The following is a 24,074-nucleotide window of genomic DNA, read 5'->3' on the forward strand; positions in this document are numbered from 1 at the left end:
ATGAGCACTTGTAAGTTTTAAGTGGTATATTTAGTTTATGTAATATTTAGCAGTTACATTAAAATCTTGAAGAGACATTTGTAAATTGTTATGTTAAAATTCTTGTGTCCTGGTTTAACATGGATATTTTCCATGTAAACAGGTATGGAAATAGGGAATGTTTAGGCTGGACTGGTGGATTATTGATGACTTTCTTGGGAGTCGACGTTACTAAAGCAGTGTGAATCCCTGTTTGCTTCAGGGCGAGATGTGTGACAGAGGTGACATCAAGCTCTTACAACCCTTCAACGAAAATGAGCGAAGATCTCGGGAATGGCATCCGTCACAGGAAATCCATAGTGGCTGGCTGCTAGCGTAGCCACTGGGGCTTAGGCAGAGATATAGCCTTGGTACTGATCAAAGGGGCACACAAACCTGAAACTTCCTCTTACATTTTATAGAAATAACATTTAACCACTTGAGTGCTGAATTCTGCAGGATAACTTGCTCTCTAAAGCATGTAAGGAAGTATCTACAATTTAATATATACTTTTAAATGATGTAAATCTTGTATTTTATAATTGTATGACTTAAATTTAAACAGCAAAGTGGTTAAACATGCCTACCTAAATTTTCTAAAGCTTTCCACATTAAACTGTAAACAAGTAATTTAGTATTAAAATTTTTGTTTTGTATTTTCTTATTCCTATTCCCATTACCCTTTGACCACTTGAAATGTTTCCGCTTCGTCCTCACGATGTTCTTCTATCAACCCTGCTTAGGATGAGAACAAATTGAGCAGTGCCAATGGCCATGAAGAACGCAGCAAGAAGTAAGTATTTTCTCAATTCTCTACATTTGGGGGGAGGCTGCTGATTTTTGTAAACTTCTGAATGCATGTGAGTAGTGTTTAGGGAAGTAAAATGGAAAAGCTTGATATTTGCAATTGCTGCAACTAAAGCAATTATGAAATTTTCTTTAGGTTACAAATGTAGTTACGCCCTTGTCACTGATGTCATCAAAGTTGTAGGAACATTTAATGTTAGCATTGAATAAAAATACAGACTTGGTAGGTTCAGCATATTTAATTTCTTTGTTGTTGTTTCAGCAATGCAATGGATTTTGCATTTTAAAAATGCATTTGGTGTAGAATTTTATGTGATTTGGAACAGTTGAAAGCATTTAAAGATACCAGGGCTTTTTTGAAAAGGTTTAGGGTGCTTCTATCCCCTGCACTGCTTTGAAAATTTCTAAATTTTTTGGTTTCTAATCTAAACTTTATACAATTATACTATAACCTTTTTAAAGAACTAAAGTAGGAGCCCGCCTTCTTCAGGAAGCATAATTCCAGGGTCTGAACACCTGCTGATGACCCAAACAGACTGGAATTAAATCAGAAATTTGAAGAAAAATGCCTTGCATAATAGAGTCTCTCAAATACCCCAAATAAATGGAAGGTTTTTAAGTCTGTAAAATAAATTCCTTCCCTTACAAGCATCATTTGGTGATGAGATAGTTGATGTAGGAAGAATAATTATGGATTTGATAGTTGAGTAAACAGTAACCAGTGCCATTTTTGTAATATACAGCTAACTTAAGAAGTCAGCATGTATGCTGTTATCATCTTCTGAAATCATACAGATGAAATGCTGAAGACATCCAAAGAATGTTTCTTTCCAGGTGTATAAATATTTGGGAAATGAGAAGTCCAATTCCAGCATCAGACTTATATTGGAATCTAATAATCTAAAATTGATTACACCTTATATCTGCGTTCTAGACAACACTGTGAACATCATTCTCGTGCTAAATACTGAGACTTCTAAAACCCCATCAAAAGCAGCTGCTCCCAATATTTTTAAGTTCTGAATTTTTATTGCTTTAAAATATATACACATGGCGTGTAAAACCCTGCTTTTGTTTGGATGGCTAGTCTCAAAGTATAAACTGGGATCTGAAAGAGAAGTGGTGGTATTTACATTTTAGAATTGGTTCTGACTTTGGTTCGTGGTAGAATGATGAGAATACTAGAATGTATTTCAGTTCATGTCCTTAGCTGCTGTAATGTCTTTAAGACTAAAGCAATAACATTTGCTATATTTCTGCCCATGGTCCCATTTTCATTTTGGACCTATATGCTCTGAGTTTGTATTTCTAATTCAGAAGAACAGTAAACTAAGTTTAGAAGAAAAAAAATTGTATTACTGTAAAATAGAAGAAAGTCAAGGTGTTTTGCTGCTGTTATTTTTGCAGTGGTGTTTGTTGTGTGGAGTTTCACCTCTTTTTCTGCATTCCTCATTGTACCCTCATGTCTGTTCAGAAACGTTGCTCCTGTGGTGTCTCCCCATTTCAGTTTTCGAGTTAGCAATTGCTAGAAGGTTAGTTATTCTTGTACTGCAGTTCTCTGATAGTATGTAGTTTTTGTCCCAGAATTTTGATTCCATACAGCTGTTGTTCACCTGTTTTGTATATGATTTGTGACAGTGTACTTTGTTGCTGAAGACTGAAGTGTATATAGGCAAACATCAACAACTAAAAAATACTAGATTCTGTGTGCAGCTGGTTTAGAAATTGGAAGGATTAAGAATCTGCAGTTTTACTAGATGTCTGTACTGTATGTCCAGTTTAATCATGGTGGGAAGGCGGAACGCAGATCTTGACTATTGGGAATCTTTGCATGCAAAGAGGGTTCAGCTTACAGTTGGATAGTGAATAGTTGCTATTTTTATTGAAGACTAGCTGCAGTTATTAGTTACTAGTACTGGCCAGTATATTGAGCTACAGGTAGTATTTTTCAGAACTATTGCGATAATGAGTGTTTGAGGGTTTTAACTTAGGGAAATATTGGTAAGTGATGGATCCTAGGTGGGAGAGACTATGTGTGCCCAACTGTCACAGACTGCATTACAGTAGGAAGTGGGGTTAAGTGATGCTGGTGCAGATCATTCTGGATGGTGTCATCTTATCAGAGATTGTGAAGCTTCTGAAAATCAGGTTTTGACACAGCAGCTTCTCTGTCCATACAAAAATATTAGAGAAACTGATGGAGTATTGTAGATAAATAATCAAGTGAAAATGGAATATTCTAGTTTTTAGAACCAAATCACAAAATGTTTCTCTTAAGAGATAAATACTAAGATAGTTTTAATGGGTTGTCCTAAGTGGAGATTGGAGAGCAAAAGCTGCTAGTGATGATTAGACTCAGATGTGGTAGCTGAGAGATTTTTTACTTTAGTAATTGACTTGTTTACACGTGGCTGTAGAAAGTAGCAGGGATGAACTTTTTTAAAAAGGTGGTGGCATACAAAGTTTTTAAATGTATGAGTGACCATTTTGAAAAAAGATGGTGTATGTAATCAGAAGACCCAAAAGGAGGAGAGGAAAAATTCAATAGCAAAGGATGTTTTGAATTTTGAAAGTTTAGCAGCAAAGTTGGTTATTCGCAAAATTTAGTTTGAGGTAAATTACTGACTTAAGTAATTGCTTGAGCATCTGCTTAACGTGTTATATATACATATGTACATATTTTAAAAACTAGGAGACTAAGTTTTTATGGTCTGAGACTGAGATAGAGGGGAAAAAAAATTGCAAATAACCCAAAAGTAGTCTGCCAAGAATGGAACAGTGGCTCACTGGTTTTCAAATATGAGGTATAATTGACTTACAGATTTTAAAAGTTTAAATTTTCTAAGTAAATGGTTAAAATTATGAAGCTCTGCAGTTTGCCCCAAACCTGTAAGGGCCGCAGACTTAAAGCAAGTGACTTCTGAGTGGGAGTAGCAAGTAGGAAGCAAAACTCTTAGGCACTGTGTTATGACTGATGGCAGGGAGTATCAAGAGAAAACCGCCTTCCTTTCCCTCAGACTTGCCTCTTCCTTTCTATTTTTGTTGTGTTTTGTTTTACTTTGCTGTAAAAATAAAATTTATTTTTAGCATCTTGATGGTGTATTTATGTTTGAAAGAGACATGAAGTACTGCATTTAGTATATACTAGACCTAATGCAGGAAATATTTTTTCAGTCCTTTTAGTCTTCCTTGAAGCATTCCTTAGTGATTACAAAATTTAAAATAAAGAAGTGCTTTGGAGCACTTTATGTCGCTCATGATAAATTTTAAAAGATTGCTGACATGCTTAACCACCCATTTAACAAAGTAAATATGTATAAATACCAATGTCTGTGACATCAGGTTAGAGGAACTATGGAATGTGATGTAAATAACACTGAATGTGTGTAACAAAAGCTGTATTTTTCCTTCTCAGGAGAAAAAAGAGCAAGAGCCGAAGTCGAAGCCATGACAGGAAGAGGAGCAGAAGTAAGGAACGCAAACGGAGCCGAGATCGGGAAAGGAAGAAGAGCAGAAGCCGGGAAAGGAAACGGAGCAGAAGCAAAGAACGCAGACGCAGCCGTTCTAGAAGTAGAGACCGCAGATTCAGAGGCCGCTATAGAAGTCCCTAGTAGGTTATGTAGAGTTGCATGTGTGCTGCTTCAGTGTATGATGTGGAAGCTTAAAGTTTCACTCTCTGCTTTCTAAATTGGTCCCTAATCATCTCAAAAAAAAGGTGAGAGGTTAAGGTTGTAGAGTGTCAATAAATATGGAGTGAAAAAGAGGAGGACAGTAACATAATCCAGTTCCTCCTTCTAGTTTTCATTCTTACCCGAGCGCAGAAAAATGCAAAAGCAAGTGAAAGAATGTGTACAACTGACTGGAAAACAAAGTTTATCACAAAGTTAAAATAATGAGCGAGTTTTCTATGTGTCCCAACTGTCTTCAGTATATGAACCTGATGGTTTAACTGTCAAAAAATGAATAGTGGTCTATGACTTTGGTTACAGGCTCATACAGCCTTTTGCTTCTATTACTAAAGGTTTTTACTTGGTTGCTACTCTTAAACACTTACTGCATAAACACTTCCTGTGCTTATGCATCCAAACTGGAAGCGTCTTGTCTTAGTAATGCCCATGCATTGCATATTTGCCCTGCTTTTTCTCAAACTTGTTTAGAGGCTGTGGAAGAATTCTTCAGTTCCTCTTGGATCTTTGGCTTGATAAAACTTCTGCTATAGGTAGTTCCTGACATTTGTAAATAATTTCTCAAAAAGTATCTTTTCATACATATTTATTCTATGTTTCTGCTGTTTTGTATTCTTGCCCTCCCCTTTGCTCATCATCACCTCTTTTTGCCTTCAAAGAAGTGGAAAGACAGTGAGAACTGGGCTGTATGCTTGGCTTTCATTGATTACCCGAGGCTGCTGTTTGTACTGCTTTTGTCTGGGTCTCATCTCAACTGTTGTCAAATCTCAGAATGCAAGATCGTATCAGAAGCAGGTATTTGAAAAGGGTGTATTTTTTTAGTGTGACATGTAATGTCACCTGCAGTGGAGAAATCTCTCTCAAGATGTTTGGGAAGACAGTGTTTACCTTCTGATAAATTGCAGGCTTGTAAGGTTTTCTGCACGTGAATGTTTTTCTCGGTGGCTGGGTCCTAATCCAGGGAACGCATTCCTTTTGGTACTCTTGGAATGCAAACAAAAAATGGCTGAGGTCTCAGGGTCTCATTTTGCACTAAGTCACCTGGATGTTGGCATTTTCATAATGAAACCGTATTGCAGCTCCTGGCTCTGCTAAGATGCAGTGGCATCCTGTGCTTCCATCAGTCCTGTGTACTTGGGGATCATAGAGCACATCAGCCCTGCTTTTACTTTGTCTCAAGTATCAGGCCTGTCAGAGCCTCTGTAAAGCTGCTCTGGGCTTCAGCTCTGAAGATTTCAGCTGTGCGCAGTTGGCATGTTTTCTACAGCTCTTTGGCACCTGTAACATTACAGTAGCTTGTTGGGTTGTGCCAGTGCCACTGTTGTGGCTATAGACTGCCTCATAAACAGAGGACCTTGATCAAGATCTTCAGCCTTCCATATGTAGAGCCTGCCAGTCTTCTCACCTCCAACGTGGTGGTGTGTGGAGAGGGTGTCCTTGATCTCATCACTTGGTTGGGAGTTGCTGCATTTTCCTAGCTGCATCAGAGGGTTTTGTTCTTTGTTTTTCCTGTCATCGCTGGGTGAGGAGGTTCTTCACCTGGAGAAATTTGGGAGTTTCATTGTTCTGGTCTTCCAAAATAATTTTCTCAAGTAGAGGTTGAAAATGTGGCTGTTACTACAATAACCCATGCCTGTTTTAATGCATCCACAATATGTTGTGCCAGTAAGGTAAATGATTGCGAGGGGTCTTTTCGATTGTTCTGATGCTTTCCCATAGCTGTTCTGGGCAATTTCTCTGGTATTGAGAGACAGTGAACAAAAAAGCGAGATAATCTAGTATCCCCTGAGGATACGAGGTTGTGCTTATTGGTTTGGCAGCGTTGTGTTCTCTGCTTCAGTTGCTGAATTGTTGCTTTCACTTAACCAAGTAGAAGTTTAGCGTTTAAAATAGTTTAGTAGAAGACTGGTATAGAACAACTATGTACATCCCAGAGGCATTGGTACTGACTGCTCTGTAGCCAGTAGTTGACTGTCGTTCACTTGCAGGTCATGGATGATGCTGTTGAAGTGACACACATGCTAATGTAATTCCAAAATTCTAGTTTTGGCTCAGAAGTTGTGAAAGAGAAGGACCTCAGAAGATACGAGGGAGAAGAACTCTTCATTTCCTGTTCAGGACTCTTCAATGCAGATACTTCCCTTTAAAAGCTGCATAACAGGTGCTGACTTCCAGGGAAACGCAAGTTCCGGAGGTGAAGCCTCCTGCATCACCGGACTCCTTTGGATCAGATACCTTTGGATCTATCAAAAATGGTGCTTCCATATGAAGAAACTGTCTCTGTAGCAGTGCCATCAGCTTAGTATTTCAAAAGTAACTACCCAAATGCTCTTGGCTGGAGAATTTGAATCTGGAATCTCATCTTGTGGGACTGTTCAGACAGTTCTGAGTTGGTGTTACTGCAGGCAGGGTTGTAGCTGACTGCAATATCTAGTTCAAATGCTTTGTGGCTGTTTTTTTCTTTCCTTTTTTTTTTTTTTTAAATTTGCGTCTCTGCAATACTGAGAAGACAAAGTCTAGTATAGGTAATTCTGAAGGAAAAGGAGAAGTGTGCCACGGAGAACCTGAGGACTTTGAATATGTCATACTTAAGCATAAGATAGTAATGAAATGTTTTGATTTTTTAAAATTGGGTGACTGGCTTGCATTGCTTAGTGTTCTCAGGGTTTTTTAATGTTACTCGTCTTGCATATCTTGCCCCTTAAGTGTTTTACAGTTATTAGGTCTCTTAGGAGAAAGGACTTGACCAAGTATTCTTGCTTAGACATCTGTCTGACAAATCCCAACTACTGCTAACGTACAGTACAAGTCCCTTAGACTGTCCTGTTGCTATTCTGGAACCAAGAATTTGGGCAAAGCTGCTGGGAAAACAGGGTTATTCTGTGAGGACTGAAAGTTCATCGTGATTCTCCTGGACTTTGTTTGCTAAAGCTTGCCTTGTCTCAGACTCTTTTAGTGGAGTCTTGGATATGACTGAGCAGGTGAAAGCTGGTATTTTACTGGCTGTCTTCTGACCTGAGTATTGTTCTTGGGCCATGTGGCATCCTGTAGGTTTAGGACAACATGTACCTAGCTGTGCTCTGGCTATATACAGGACTTAGTGCATTTGGTTTATGAAGAAGGTAACCCCCAGACATAAATTGTGTGTGACTTGGTGCTTCCATACATGATAGCGGGAACTGGGCAACAGTTGCAAAGAGTTCTTAGGCAGTAGAAGGAAAGAAGAAAATCCCCCTGAGATCTACAGCTGTACAAGCAAGTCTCCTTAGAAAAATCCAAAGAAATGCATCCAGCAAAATACTGTTGAAAAAGGATCTTAAGAAGCTAACTTTGGCCGTCATCTTGACCAGGCAGCTTTCTCCTCAGTCCGTTCCAGTGGTCTGTTACGGCTTTAGTTTGCTGGGGATTTTGAATGTTGCTCCCATGTAGTCATGTAAATAAGATACTACTTATTTGTCAAGAGTGAAAATGAAAAAGAGATTTTTGGAGTTGTGTGGGGCGCTTTTTTTTTTCCCCCCCCTTGGAAGTTGTGCATGTATTTGAAAACTGTTACTGTGTATTTTCTCAGGTTTTTTTCATTAGGTTTACACAAACACTTAAAACATTTCTTTCACCTTTTCCTTAAAAACTCATGGTCTTGATTATTGACCATAATTTAGTTGGTCTGCATGTTAATATTTTGGAGTCACTGAAATTGGTTTGTCTTGCTGCATTTGAATTGAAATGGAGAACACCATGTTCTACATCAGGAGGTATGAAGATGCAAGGTAATCCCATCTCTGATAAGAAGCCAGTGTCTGGAATTGGTACCAACATTGCCAGATGCAGCTTTTGGCAGTATGTGTCATAGACATTGTAGAACCTGAATGGATGCTCTCGGCAGTCATTTTTCTGAACTTGAGTAGGAAGTGGAGTAATTTATCCTAGGCAAAAAAATAAGTCCGTTTTTGATCAATAGTGATCTCATCTCTACATGTGCCTGTGTTTTATGTCTTGTTTTCTCTTAATAAGTAGTTATTTTTTCTTAATAAGTAGTTTCTAAATGATCTTTTTTCTTTATTTTTTTCCAGTGTTATACAGGGCCATATTTCCCTTGCTTTAACCTGGCCAGCACGGTTTTGGATCTTGTCCCACTACTTCCACCTGTGTCATGACACGTTTAAAAGCATCCTCCTCCTTGTTGTGGATGCTGAGTTTAACTATAAGCATTACTGCTCCACTGAGTAGCAAGAAGATGTTTATCAGACAAATTGGTTGGCTAAATGGATTTAGTGAAAGAGTACTTAATGTCTCCAGAATGCTGTGTCTTTCAGGGTGTTTTCACATCAATTTATAGCCACAGCAGAAAGAATCAATTCTGTGCAGATGGAAAGACAAACCCCCTAGCATTCAGTCTGTGCAGCAGTGCCTCTGCCGTTCGGTGGATATACAGGAAGAACGCTAACAGGTGTTGTTCTTTGCCTTGTATCTACAAGGAGATCAAGTTCAGGGAGAACATGATAGGATGAATCTTACTATTCATGTCACAGTCTGTTACCCTGTGCCACAATAACTAGCAAGAGGACTGTCCTTAACATGGAAGCGATGGGCAGATTGCCATTTCCAACAGCCTCTGTGAAGCCTGGAGAACTAAAATTAGATTCAGCCAAGAGATTGGATTCCTTCTGTGGTGGCATGTCTATATAAGGCTAACTGCTGGCTTAAATGGTTCTGTGTTTTGATGTCCATTGAGAGCTTTACTTAAAGGAAGCTGCATTTACATATTCGTAGCACTTCAGAGTGCTGAGACAACATTAGTCAATGTGCCCCTTGCAGGTGTCTGCAGGGAGCTACTTTGGTTTCCACTTGCACCTTAAATTTCATGAAACTTTCAGTTTAAAAATGTTAGACTTGAGCAAATAGTCCTGCCAGCACCACTTTGCTCAAAACTCTGAGGCTGAATTCCAGGCCCTTAAGGTACTGCTTTGCAGTCATCAGTAGGTAGAATATGCATGTGGACAAAAAACACATCAAGAAGATTACAACAGTAACTGTAGCTCAGAACATTTTGCCCATACAAAAGTGCCGTGTCTGGCTGGCTCATGATTCAGTTCTTCCTTGGAGTCCTGTATATTCTGGGATTCTGCAATGCAGATGAAACTGAGCAGGGAGCATATTCTGTGCCTTATGGTTTGGAGTGCTGCACGTAGCTTTTGCATGCTATGGGTGCTGCTAATGGAAAATGTTTACAAGTTCAGGTGCGAGGGTGGGTGACCACTTGCAATGTAATGTGAGTACAGACAGGGAATCTTGATTTCAGGTACTCTGGTGAGTAATGTCTGTCTTTGCTTTTGCCATAGTTCTGGTCCAAAATTCAACAGTGCCATCAGAGGGAAGATTGGTCTGCCTCACAGCATCAAGTTAAGGTTTCTGAGTTTTCTCTACTTCTTATTGCATCACTAATAGGTTTAGTCTAAAATCAGACTGGTATATTTGAAGGCTTTCTTACCATCTTGATCTCTCTTTATAGCAGACGACGCTCCAGAAGCAAAAGTCCCTTCAGAAAAGACAAGAGCCCTGTTAGGTAGGAATTTTTACATGTGTTTGTGGGGTGGTTTGTTTGTTGGTTTTTTTGTTTTTTGTTTTTTCCAATTGAAGTTGGAAAAGTAATGGTGAAATAAAGCATGGCTACTTGCTCTCCAGCTTATACTCACAAGTAATGCTGGAATTCATTTAGAGAGCCCATGAGAGGAGAGCATTAAAAACATGTTGCTTTCTCCCCATGTCATAAACTATCTCTCCCTGCCTCCTCCAACAGTGTACAATTGTAAATAATGTCAGTTTGCAAAACTTGTCTTGCTTGGCTTTTTGTGTTTCTGTATTCCCAATTTTTTTCCTGCTAATTGTGATTTAAATTAGCTAGCTTTTCTGCTAAATCTTACTTAATAATCTTAAGTATGGAATGGAACAGTACTGTACAAATACTTCTTTTTCCTATTCGGTATGTATTGGTGTTATTTGTAGAGAAGCCAGGTACCTTTGAATCCAGGAGGTGCTTATCCATTCTTAGGCTTCTCATTTAAGGGAATTGGATTTAGATAGCTGCTAATGAGATTGGTTAAATTTAACTGCATTAATTTAGAGAATAATCTTGCTTTGTTTTTTTCATTATTAACAAACTCTTACTGAGATAATTTAACTTAAATTTTTCTTGTGTATTCCCAGTGATTTTTTAAAAATATTTATAAAAATCCAAATACATATTACATGACTGGAAACTCAGTCCAGGATTCAGTGTGCTAATTCTGTCTTGTACTTAAGTACAAGTCAAATTTTTTTTAGATTTGAAGCTTTAACACCTTAAAAGTGATGCATCTAATTTCAGCTAGTGATCAGTATTGAAATAAAACTCATGTAGTGCTTCTGGTGTCAAGGATGAGAGTAATTATTCACTATTCATACTTTTTTATGGGTTAACAAGTTGAAACTATAAAATGAGGCCTGGGAATTCTGTTTGTATAGATGTCAGTATTGTTTATGCAGTGGCTGTAGTGACTCTGAAGTGACTGGGTAGATGTAAGATTTTTAGTTTGCAAAGCTATGAAAAAAAGTTCGTACTAGTCTGAGAGTTCAGACAGCTAGTTTGTGCTAATTAATCCCATTTTCCTTTGTTTTCCTGTCCTTTCATCTCAACTTTTTGACTGCAAGCTCCCTAGTGGTACTGTTACCTGTTCTGGAGAGTAACAAAATGGCATCTCTGTTTAGTTGGGGCTTCTGTACTTAAAATACAATTTTCCAGTTATATTTAATGCTTACAGTTGAAATGGGATGTTTAGTCATGTTAAAGAAGTAAATTTATTATTATTATATTAATATTGGGTATTCCCTTCAGTTCTTGACCCTGCCTTTTTTAATATAGCAGGTGTTTTTCTTCCCCATCAGACTTTGAAGTATGGATTATTTAAAGTTTCATGCGTGGTCCAGAGATGAGTTATCTTAATTCAGATTATTTTTTAACTGAACTTTCCTCTTTCCAGAGAACCTATTGATAATCTTACCCCTGAAGAGAGGGATGCTCGAACAGTATTCTGCATGCAGCTTGCTGCAAGAATTCGACCAAGAGACCTGGAAGAATTTTTCTCAACAGTAGGGAAGGTAATTAGTAGGGAGGTTAAAATGATTCTGAATACTTCCTCAAGCTGTCCTAGTACAGGATTGATATTCTGCAGAATTGTAAACAAGTGGCTTTCTGGAGCTTTCTAAACAGGTGAAAGTGGGGGATGAGTGATTACCAACTAATTCTTAAAGGTTCTGAACATGAAAACGTAATTTATCAGGATTTCATTGTTAGTATGTGATGTGATGCAAAACATGGCAATGCAATTCTGATTTAAACAACTTCATTTTTCAGAAGTTTGTCTTCTGCAGATAGGTCTGCCAGTTATGGTGTGATTTAAAAATTCATTTAACTGAATTTTGAAAAAACTTTAATTGTTCCATCAGCTGCAAGGTTCTGGCTTAAAGCATTACAGTGCTGCAAGTATTCTATTGCCCCTTGTTCCTGTAGCATACTACATTTGCCTGTGAATGGCAGCTTTTAATGCTAGCTTTCCTCTGGGATATGTTTGTTAAGATAGCTTTATGCTACTCTGGATTTGCAGAATAATTACAAAGCCATTGGCTTGGCAAATGATTGTCTGGTTATTTATACCTTTCTGAGAAATGAACTGCATTGAGGGGTTTTTTTTTCCTTTATCTCTACAGCATTTCTATACTTGCCTTTCAGGTTCGTGATGTGCGAATGATTTCGGATAGAAATTCCAGGCGTTCAAAAGGAATTGCTTATGTAGAATTTGTTGATGTTAGTTCAGTGCCTCTGGCAATAGGACTAACTGGACAGAGAGTCTTGGGTGTACCAATCATAGTACAAGCATCACAGGTGAGGAATTGTAAACCTCATTTTTATTCGTGTTGAGCAGTGCCTCTTTTATCTTGCTGGAAAACTTGCTGTTTGAAAATTTGGTTGCCATTGAATGTTTGGAAAACCTTAACAAGAATGATTATTTAAGCTAATTATACACGGACCTTTTGTTTCCTGTAGTTGACAAGCAAATCAATGCAATTCAAAGAGATATAAATGCATTTTGAAAATACAGTTGTTAAGAAAGTAGTAATAATGAAACTGCAGTAGTGTCACAGAATTGTGGCATGTATTAGGTATGCTTTCCAGCATATGTAAAATCTAAAGTGTTATTTTAGTAAATACAAGCCAGAATTCTGCATGAAGTTGTTCAGTTTGAAGGCTTTTGGAAGTTGTGTCCCTATACTTGGTCAGGGTCTTGGATTTTGTAGATTTTAAGTTAAAGTCCGATGGATAGTGTGCAGATTATAAAACAGCTTGTATCTTTTGGTGATTCTGTTAGTTTTAATCTGGTAGATGTATACTGCTTATGTTAGGGTTTTTTATTACATTCTTGGAGAGGGTGAATTTTTCTTTTTTCCTTTTCTTAGGCAGAGAAGAACAGAGCAGCAGCAATGGCAAATAATCTGCAGAAGGGCAGTGCTGGTCCTATGAGGCTCTATGTGGGATCATTACACTTCAACATAACTGAAGATATGCTTCGAGGAATTTTTGAGCCGTTTGGGAGGGTAAATTTTAATTTGACATGTTGCGTTACTGTAGTTTATCTGAAAACCCTAGTTTAGTTGTAGAGCACTCACAGTTCTGGAAATAATTCAACTTCACGCCTGCAAAATGTTCGTTTCTTTTTCTTGCTCTTCTGTGCCTGCACATCCACAAGGCTTTAGATACATCGTTAGTATTGGAGAAAAAATGGGAACCTTGATTTGTGATGTGGTCCAGTGATTTTGAATGGCAGGTCTTATGAAGGAAAGCTGAGATTCAGTGAGTACCTAAAATTACAAAGCAAACAAACAAAAAACCAAACAAGAAATACCTACCTTATATCCTGCTCCTGCAGCTTGTAAATACCTTCCCCACCATGTGATTGCGAATGGGGGCCCCTTTCACAGGTTGAATCACAAAGTACAGAATCAGGTCTGAGTTCTGCTCCCTGTGAATCTAGTACTTTCATCTGTTTCTGAGGATTTTTGCTTAAGTTTTAGCTCATGTTACTACCATGAACTAGTGGTGTGTCCTGTACAGCTCTAACACAGTCACCTTTTCACTCCTGATATTAGGCCCCACTTTCTGGCATGGTAATATGTTTTTGTGGGGTATTGGGGAAGCAAGCAGATCGAATCTGAAGCTTTTTCCAGTGTGTCATGGTTTAACCCCAGCCAGCAACTAAGCACCATGCAGCTGCTCACTCACTTCCCTCCCACCCAGTGGGATGGGGGAGAGAATTAGGGGGCGAAGTAAAACTTACAGGTTGAGGTAAGAATGGTTTAATAGGATGGAAGGGGAAAAAAATAATATTGATATTAGTAACAATAATAAAATGACAATAAATAAAATTAGAATATACAAAACAAGTGAGGCACAATGCAGTTGATCACCACTTGCTGACTGATGCCCAGTTCCTGAGCAGCCATCCACCCCCCCCCCCCCCCCCCCCCCCCCGCCCCCGACAGGCCAACTCCCCCCAGTTTATATACTGGGCATGATGTCACATGGTATGGAATACCCCTTTGGCCACTTTCGGTCAGCTGTCCTGGCTGTGTCCCCTCCCGACTCCTTGTGCCCTTCCAGCCTTCTTGTTGGCTGGGCATGAGAAGCTGAAAAGTCCTTGACTTAGTATAAACACTACTCAGCAACAACTGAAAACACCAGTGTGTTATCAACATTCTTCTCATACTAAATCCAAAACATAACACTATACCAGCTACTAGGAAGAAAATTAACTCTATCCCAGCTGAAACCAGGACACAGTGGAGTCACAATAAATGTTAGCCCTACTGTGCTAGCTAAGGTATCATGGGTATATCATTATTAGGTAGGGAGAAAATTATATACTTAATATGCTGCTTAATGGAAAAAAATAACCCTCAAATTATCAAGTCCATTGATATTTTTTTATACTGTCTTTGGAAATTAACCCTGCTCGTACATACTGTAAACAGTGCTTTTCAGATGCTTTATTCAGATTCAGTATGTGTATCCCTTTAATTCTGTTGTGCGAAAGCCTGGAAAACTGCAGCAATTTTTAAAATTTTAATCCACGTGGCTGTTCTTATTTTGTTTTCTCTCAAGGTCTGGCAGTAGGATTAATGTAGTTTAGGAGGCTTACTTGTAGAGCTGTGAAGGTTTTTTCCTTCTCCTGATTCCATATAGTCCAGTCTTAAACTCAGTTCTTCCTTCTGTGTTGCTCTTTCTTCCCAACACTATTTTAGGGCTCATGGATGACTTACTAATACAATTTAAATTCAGTAACTGTAAACTTCTAGGAGTTCCCATATGCCAATAATTAAGATACGCACCTTTTTCTTAAAGCCCCTGGTCAAAGTCATGCGAACTGCTTTTCTTGCCTTATAAAATGGAGTTTCTCAGCGTATGAGATGCCATGACTATAATGTTTCAGGTAGTATTTAATGATGTCTGCACACTTATTGTATGCTAGAATGTTGCATCAGGACCAAGCCTCTGCCTGTAGCTGGACTCAAAGCACATCACCCTTCTGTTTACCTGCTTCTGTTTTAGTATCAAAGTATCTATCTAGCTGCCTGTACACTAATTTTGACTTGAGGAAGGAATGAGGAACTGATTAAAAAAAATATATATAGTGGTTTCACGTTCATATATGTATATTTGGCAGGGTTGCAGTCAGGTTTTGTTTTGATATCTTGTGGTTTATTGCAAAATGTCTGATAATAAATAGCTTTGTTCTATTTTTAGATTGAAAGCATTCAGCTGATGATGGATAGTGAAACTGGACGCTCAAAAGGATATGGATTTATTACGGTATGACTAGAATTGCCGGACTTCTTGGACAATTTCTCAGTGTAACCTTCCCATGCAGTAGTATAGCTTACTCAGCAATCAACTGTTAAGTCTCATCTTAGAAATGTTGTGTTGCAGGACATGCAACAATGGCCTTTTTCTTTGTTTCTACCAGTTCTTTGTGGGTGTTGTGGTTGAACAATGCATATGTTTAAAATGGAATAGTATACTCACTGGTCAGTGCCTGGTAAAGCAATGCTGTTTTCTGCAGGCAAAGATAGTAGTAAAGACTGACATTTTCACAATGCTGTGAAAATGACTGAATTTGAGCTTTTTAGGGGAAATAAGTTTTTAGAGGCTAAAACTTTCAGTTGAAAACATCTTTCCTCTTTACCCTTAGAAACCTAATTTTGTGAACTTGGGTTTCTTGGCTGACCTGGCAATTTGTCATGGAGAAAAAAAGTCTTGACTGGGACCTCTGGCACTTAGAGACAAATGAAACCAAACTAACTATGTAGCTAGTATTTGATAGTTTTAACACTGACAAAATATTGGTATATTTAATTTGATGTTACGCAGCATGAAGCAGAACATATGTTAGTAAGAGCCAGTAAATGCATGACAGTTAGAAGATTACAAAGGAGGTGATTGTCATTCTTGGAAAGTGTTGAAAGAGGACGGCAGCCATGACTTCTATTGATTGTAATATGTAGATGCTCTAGTTTCAACAACAATATATATTTAAATATATTCTTACTTAAATATGAGAAAGTAAATATCCAAACTTGTGTGCGTTTGGTTTAAATGGAGAATATGTAGCACATTTAAGTTTAGCTGGTAGCCAAGGCCAACTGTACGAGGTTCAACAAGACCCAAGTGCTGGGTCCTGCACTTCGGTCACAACAACCCCATGCAGCGCTACAGGCTTGGGGAAGAGTGGCTGGAAAGCTGCCTGGCGGAAAAAGACCTGGGGGTGCTGGTTGACAGCCAGCTGAATGTGAGCCAGCAGTGTGCCCAGGTGGCCAAGAAGGCCAGTGGCATCCTGGCCTGTATCAGAAATAGTGTGGCCAGCAGGAGCAGGGAGGCGATTGTTCCCCTGTACTCAGCACTGGTGAGGCCGCACTTTGAGTCCTGTGTTCCATTTTGGGCCCCTCACTACAGGAAAGACATTGAGGTGTTGGAGCGTGTCCAGAGAAGAGCAGCCAAGTTGGTGAAGGGCCTGGAGCACAAGTCTTATGAGGAGTGGCTGAGGGAACTGGGGCTGTTTAGTCTAGAGAAGAGGAGGCTGAGGGGAGACCTTATCGCTCTCTACAGCTACCTGAAAGGAGGTTGTAGCAAGGTGGATTCTGGTCTCTTCTACCAAGTAACTAGTGATAGGACGAGAGGAAATGGCCTCAGGTTGCACCAGGGGAGGTTTAGATTGGATATTAGAAAAAATATCTTTACTGAGAGGGTTGTCAGACATTGGAATAGGCTGCCCAGGGAAGTGGTTGAGTCGCCATCCCTGGAGGTGTTCAAAAAACACGTAGACTTGGCACTTCAGGACATGGTTTAGTGGGCATGGTGGTGTTGGGTTGGTGGTTGGACTTAATGATCTTAGAGGTCTTTTCCAAACTTAATGATTCTAAATATTCTAAAAATATTGTTATCTTAAATTTACTGCTTCTAAATGTTTATGTAACTGGATATTACATACAGTAGAAGTGTTGCTGAATCCTGTAGGCAGCATTACTGAATTTATATTTTTCCAATCTACAGTTCTCAGACTCTGAGTGTGCCAAAAAGGCGTTGGAACAACTGAATGGATTTGAGCTGGCTGGTAGGCCAATGAAAGTTGGACATGTAACTGAGCGCACTGATGCTTCCAGTGCTAGTTCGTTTTTGGACAGTGATGAGTTGGAACGGACTGGAATTGACTTGGGAACAACTGGTCGCCTTCAGTTGATGGCAAGACTTGCAGAAGGTACGTGTGATGATTAATAGGAAATGTGTGAAAATACAGAAGTTTGCAGAATTTTAATTAATACACCCCACAGAATATTATGCTAAATGCATGGAATGGTACTAAGCTTTTGATAACAGTAAGATTTCTGATACTTCTGTTACTGCTGAGTGAAAAGTGCTTGCTACAGGGTATGTTCATATGCTGTTCTAGGTACTGGTTTGCAGATTCCCCCGGCTGCACAGCAGGCTCTGCAGATGAGCGGATCTTTGGCATTTGGAGCTGTGGCAGGTAAGAAACTGACCTATTTATTTTTAAAAAATACTTCATAATTTTGAGATGAGATACTTAACTACATTGAGGTACTTAACTACATTTTGTGATCTTTTAAAATGAAAACATAGGTATCATAGTATGTTTTACAAACTGTAAAACATTGCAAATCCATGAGCAAATAAACAGTGACAGTGTATGACAGCTTTGGGCCTGATTCACTTTACATTATTTTTGGCAAATCTGTTATAGTTCACTTAATTCATCCCAAGCTTTCATCTCTGTATCTTTACTATTCCCTGTACTAATGGGGCCTCCTGTGTTCTACTGCAGTGTAAATGTTGACTGTTAAAAATGGCAGGCTCATAACTGGAAGGGGATTGACCTTTCTGAAAAAAAGAGCTGTACCAGGGTCAAGGTTATTAGGACTTTATGGGGGACTCGGCAACTAAGACTACAGTATTGTTAGGTTTATACAGTGTATGTCCTGGTGAGGAAGGACACTGTATGTTAGGGAATTTTTGTGTTGCTTGGAATTGGCTATAGTTTGTGTGTTCTACAAGTGGGTTTGTTGGAAGTGTAACTGAGACTTTATTTTGTCGTGAGAGGGAATGAGGCCGAGAAGATGATTGCTGCTGCTAGTTCATAGCTGGCCTAAACAAGAAACTGCTCAAGGTGGCTTCAGAACTAGAGCAGTGAGTAACCTCCTGCAGGAGATTAGGAATTTACAGAGTGGAATTTCTTCTTCTTGTTATTTTTTATTAATAGAAGAACAAAGGGCATGAAGCTGTCATAGCAGTAGAAAAGACTTGTATATTACAAATAACGAGATGCTGGAAATCAACAAAGAATAAGTGGCATTTTGTTTGTCTTCCAGCAGAGTTTGAGACTGAAGTGATTCAGACTTAAGATACGCCTGAATCATGTTACTGAAGTTCAGGTGCAGTTTTTAGAAGAGCATACACATGAAACTGTAGACAGTTGCTGAAAGAACATAATAGGCTCTTTCTGTAGATAGACACTTGGAAGGAAAAGGAACTGGCTAGTGAAAATGAAATGTGGGTTGAGGAATAAGGTTTCTTCCTATTTGAGAAGAAAAAGATGGAAGGGACAGAGAGGCAAGGAGAAAGCATATCTAGTCCAGAAAGAGAAGGAAAGGTAACAACTTTAAAATTAAATCACCTTTAATGTAGGTGATAAAGTAGTGTGACAGTCTTGCTTGGAAACAGGTGTAGTTAATGAGAAATGAGAGAAATATCTTTAAAAAGCACTAATCCTTTCCCCACCCCCATATTTGAAACAAACAAGCCAAGGGAATCCAAACTCCCCAAATCAGGAACATGGCCAAGAATGTCTGATGCAGCTGAACTGTTAGGATAGCATGAAATCAGTATGAGACAACATGGCTGTGGAGGAATAAATAAGGCTGAATACAGGTTTTTGAAGAATGTGCATGTTTAGTAACTGTAGAAATAAAAGTGGTAGGAGTTGCATTGTTTATTCCACTTGCATTGTACAAAAGGAATAATGCAGACGTGTGCAACTTAAGTAACTTTGGAGAAAGATAAAGCATTTTACTACCATAGTCATGAGCTATCCCCAAAGGGAGATTTGGTTATGGATTAAAGATCTCTTTACTCTTGTTAGAGAAAATTATTACCAGGAATTATGTCATTATGGGAGACTTTAACTTCCCTGATACAGATTGGAGAAGAATTGCTAGTAATAATGGTGGGGCCCAGATATTCCTGGATGTGATATCCGACAAATTTCTTCATCAAACACTCACTGACTCATGAAGAGGGGATGCTATTTTAAACTCAATATGGTAAGTAATGAAGATGTTACGGATGAGAATAGAAATGACCATTGACTTGAGGGATCATGAGTTGCTCAAATTTAAATGGAAGGATAAACAAAACAGGTCTGTAGCTAAGGCTTCTGATTTCAAAAGCGGTGGTTGAAGAAACAAGGCAATAAATTCATGTGGTCTAAGCAGCTTGGGTGTTTGAACAGGCAGGATGTAAAAAGTTTTTTCAGTTCCAAATTGCTAATGCTATATTGGATCTGTATTCCACAGAAAGAAGAAACAGTCCTGTTAGAAACAGGCTCTACACTGAACTGGGTGATTAACTACCTCAAAAGAAATAAGGAATAAGCACGCAACCTATGAAGAATAGGAAAAAGGATTGATAATAAAATAATATTCTTAATTTGGGAAATAGATAAAATGAGAATACCTGCCAACAATCAGATTGAGTTAGACCTTGTAAGCTCCATGAAAGCATAGATGAAGATTCACCAGCTCTGGAAGAGAAAAGTAAGCAGGGCTGAGGTTGAAGGAAAAAATACTCCCAAGGTGTTTCAAAAGAATCTCATTGCCGTAGTTTTTAGTGGGGACACTGGTCATAAAGTTTGGAATTTGAGGAAGGTAAGCTAGGAATATGGGTTAAAAAAAAAAGCTAAGAGCTGAATGTATTCAGTTCAGAGTAGTAAGAAAACTCCCATCAAATTAGTGAGGGAATAGGTACATGAAATATGAGGTCTGATATCTGTTATTGTCAATAAATATTTTAAATCTGTGATACAATATATAGCTGGAACATCTAATTCTAAATTACCTATACTTGAAGGAAGAACAACATGATCTGGCTGGCTTCCAGTCCTGTTACTCTGACTTCACTTCTTCAAAAGTCATACTAAAGATGGGTAAACTGGAGAATATTATTAAAGTATAGCATACTTTCAGAGAAGTTGCATTTAAAGACTAACAATTCATGATAAAACTGACTTTTGTAGACAGAGGAGCAGTAGTAGAACTCTACTCTCTGAACTTTTGACTTGTGTCATTTGGAAGTTACTAAACTAGAGAAGTGAGTAGTACAGGAAGTACAAGATGTATAAAGAAGCTGGCTCAAAGAAAGAGGGATTTTTTTTCAGGTGAAAGCTGGGAAGGTTAGAGGCTGTTGTTGAAGCCAAAGTTCAGGTGTTGGGTTGATCTTGTTGACCATTTTTATTCATGTAAATATTAAACAAGAGTAGGAATGAGGTGAGTAAATACAGAGTTGCTGTCAATAAGGAATTCTTGGGCTGTTGTACATTGTTCACCTGTTCAGGATTGAAACAAGTTCTAGTTATATAGGCTGGGAGCTTAGCAGTGGAAGGTGGCCAAGGAGAAGGAAAATATCTAAATACTCCAGTTTATCAGTGAGTGAATATGAACTGTCAGCATGATGCATTTTTGAAAGGGCAGTTGTGTTCCTAGAGGTAGCATACTTGAGCACCTGAGATGTAATACACATTTGTGAACAGTTCTGGGCACCCATGTTCAAGATGGGTTGAATCAAACTAAAGTAGGGAAGCTAAAGAATTAGTTTTACAGGAGACCTGAGAACTTGGGTGTTATTCCTATGGAGAAAATTCCAGCAGGAAAAATAATTGAAGCTAAACAGTTGTAGCTGTGTACTTTCTGTTCTCTAGTAAATTCTGTCTGAAAATCTGAAACTTAAAATAACCGTGAGGCTATAGAACATTCTTCTAATGATCTGTGGGATAAAACCTTCCTTACTTTTGGGAAGGAACTATCTGTTTATGAAAAAGATTGAGATAGTGTGCTGCAATAGAGGGACGAATAGGTGGTGTCATCCAGGACCTCTATTTGATCTGCTGTTCTGTTGTAAGTAATTACACAGAAAACTGGGGAATACTTGGCAGGCTTTTGTTTACTTAAAGCTAGCTATGTTTCAAAATAAATATGCAACTTCATTTTGTTTTAAGACACAAAATGCTTCGGTAGATATTTCTGTATTTCTGCTTTCTCTGTACTAAGTGTGTACTTCTTAGTCATGCTAAACTCGCTACTCTTACAGATTATATATGCAGAACATACTGAAACTTGACAGATGTATTAATTTTAGTTTCCACATACTATTTAAAACTGCATGTAGGGAAGAGTAAGAGTTGACAGTGAAGAGTGACAATGTATTTCTTCAATTCTGAGTGACAAGAAAATTCAGTTAGTTGATGAAAGATTTGGTGACAGGGGGTTATGTTTCAGAGGTGGTAGATAACCTATGAAACCTGTTGCCACAAGATAGTGTTAGCTCATCTTCTTGTGTTTAGAACAGATTTGACTCTCTGCCCTAGACAGAATTTGAACTGGTGATCTGTATAGGTTTGCCACATTTGGTGCAGGTGGCCTGGAGCATTCGGTTTGTAGAGCCCCAGGCTGACCGACGTTTGGCGAGTTCAGCTGCACATGGTGTATATGTGCAATTGTGTCAGAATTGCAGAGGGAGAAGTCTCTGTCCTCACTGAACTAGAGTAATTCAGGAGATTTGGTTTTGGTTTTTTTTTTAAAAAAAACATGTTTGTTTACAAAAAGGTTTGGGTAGTAATTAACTAGGTAATTAGTTACAGATTTGGCCAAATCCATGCAGTTTCTGCAGAGAATACAGGCTAAAGACAGTCTTCCCCATTATGGTATTTCTCAGTCTATGGAGGTGAGGATTTCTTTGTGTGGAACACATGCTAAACATAGCCAATTCTTGTTACAGCTTACCCTTCACACCTTGCTCCTTTCATCTCTTAGTTTTCAATATGGTTCCCAGTCTGTGGTGTTCCATGGAAGTCACTTGGGAAGGCACTTGAGGAAGACTTGTCTTCGGGGCTCTCACTGCCTAATACTTAGAGCAAAAAAAAAAAAAAATTACTCCTGTTAGTCCCCCGGTGTTGTGGAGGAGGGTTTATTAGAAAGGGAAGCAGTATGTTAATACCTCATATTTTCAGGTATTTCCAAGTAAGTGTGGAAGCTTACTTGGGGTCCATCACTTCACTGCTTCCTAAACAAGTGAATTAAGGTGATGATGGTTAGCTTTAGTCTTCTAACTCCTTGTGTTTGTGTGAACTAAATTGGAACATAAGTGAAGAGGCTTATTCTTAAGTTTTCTGTTGGTTTAAAGATGTCGAGTATTGGAGTCATATACTTGGAAATGGTTAGAAAGTCTGTATTTGTCTGTTCCCATTACTTCAAATTGGGACAGCTATATGTTATTAAACAAGTAATTAGTGTTTTCTTGGCACATTAAATGTTCTGAACACTTGAAAATGTTTTGAATTTGAAGAACACTGAAGTAACTTGTGTCATTATGACAGTTATATGAAAAGATAAGAGGTGAAACATCACCTTATTCTACTTGAAATTAAATTTGATAACTGCTTTCAGAATGTCACATTGGATAACTGTGTGCTTAAATGCTTTCTGTTAGTAAAGATGTCAAACTTCTAATGCCTGTAAGAATTGCTATAATTATTTTCTCATGGAATAAATATGTCTTACAAAGGGTTCAAGCACAGCAAAGGCAAGGTGGAAACAATGCATTGAATTAAAGACATGGTTATGTCTTTCCTTTTAAGGTATTGTTTCTCTTTGAAATATGTTTACCTTTGTGATCATGGAATCTCTATCAACTACAGAATATTCTAGCTGAGAAGCTGAAATGAATGAAATTACTCACAACTAGAGAGTGGGTTAAAGTACTTGAACAAGCTCTTAACCACAAAAATGAAAGTTAAACAACCTGGCTGGCAAGTAAGGATACAATAATGCTAGCAAGCCTACTAATTAACTTCTGTGTATTTTTCTTTAGATTTGCAAACAAGACTATCTCAGCAGAATGAAGGTAAACTAGCATTTGATATAACTTGTCACCAGTAGGTTTTGTTGCAGATTGTCTAAGTGAAATGCTTCTGGTGTAGAGTTTGCCAACAGCCTGAGAAAGTGTATTGTATTAGTGTCTGTAGGAATCATACTGTGTATTGATTATTGACTGAAAATAACAGAACATAGGTTGAACACTTCACCTTTTCTTTGTAGCATTTCCTCAGTGTTGGTAACATTCCCCAGCCATATGTTAGTCCCAGAAAATGTGTGGGTTTCTGTCTTTGTGGGTTTAGGTGTGGTTGGGTGTGGGCTTTTTTCCTGCCTTACAGGTAGGGACTAGAGGGGTCATTTGAGAATCAGGAGTTTGGGGTTATTGTCCTTGGATCAATTGTCATCTTCCTCCAACTATGCAACTCTTAATGTCTGCATATGTAGAGAGAAGGTGGCTGTTATGTCAGCTAAATTAACAGAAGCTTGCAGCCTATGGAAAGGGCAGGCTATAGGACAGTGCTTATCTTTAATAAGATGTACTGTGATGATGGGTGCAACAAATGACAAGTAATAATTTCATAGTTACTGAGAAAGAGCATAGATGTTTTCTACAGTTAAAATGTTTTTAATTTTAGTTGTCAAATATTTCCTATGTTATGCATTTCCAAGGGACAAAAGTACAGATATACTTTTTTGAAGGATAATTCAATGTGCTTAAAATACATTTTGAGAAATCTCAAAGATGTCTGTCACTTCCTGTGAAGTCAGATGAGGTGGTGCCACTCCATCCTGAGCTGCTGCTTGGCTTCTATGAGG

At 38.4% G+C, this 24,074-nt stretch overlaps 1 protein-coding gene across 13 annotated transcripts in view; it reads left to right on the forward strand.

Annotated features, from left to right (window-relative positions):
- RBM39 (RNA binding motif protein 39) overlaps nucleotides 1–24,074 on the forward strand; it is a 32,739-nt gene that overhangs the window by 4,875 nt on the left and 3,790 nt on the right. For 2 of the 13 annotated variants that reach the window (XM_030009882.2, XM_030009885.1), the window contains 11 exons: nucleotides 762–815; nucleotides 4,244–4,435; nucleotides 9,851–9,916; nucleotides 10,021–10,074; nucleotides 11,528–11,645; nucleotides 12,277–12,429; nucleotides 13,002–13,139; nucleotides 15,346–15,411; nucleotides 17,149–17,353; nucleotides 17,546–17,623; nucleotides 23,254–23,286. In XM_030009882.2, the coding sequence (XP_029865742.1) occupies nucleotides 787–815; nucleotides 4,244–4,435; nucleotides 9,851–9,916; nucleotides 10,021–10,074; nucleotides 11,528–11,645; nucleotides 12,277–12,429; nucleotides 13,002–13,139; nucleotides 15,346–15,411; nucleotides 17,149–17,353; nucleotides 17,546–17,623; nucleotides 23,254–23,286 (1,132 nt within the window). In that variant the 5' untranslated portion in view covers nucleotides 762–786. Of the gene's footprint in view, nucleotides 1–142; nucleotides 500–761; nucleotides 816–4,240; nucleotides 4,436–8,581; nucleotides 8,959–9,850; nucleotides 9,917–10,020; nucleotides 10,075–11,527; nucleotides 11,646–12,276; nucleotides 12,430–13,001; nucleotides 13,140–15,345; nucleotides 15,412–17,148; nucleotides 17,354–17,545; nucleotides 17,624–19,252; nucleotides 19,434–23,253; nucleotides 23,287–24,074 lie in introns of all 13 variants that reach the window. The other 11 variants (XM_030009887.2, XR_005932130.1, XR_003922788.2 and 8 more) reach the window with 11 other exon arrangements.

This window comes from Aquila chrysaetos, chromosome 3 (assembly GCF_900496995.4).
Source record: "Aquila chrysaetos chrysaetos chromosome 3, bAquChr1.4, whole genome shotgun sequence".
Taxonomy (NCBI): Eukaryota; Metazoa; Chordata; class Aves; order Accipitriformes; family Accipitridae; genus Aquila; species Aquila chrysaetos.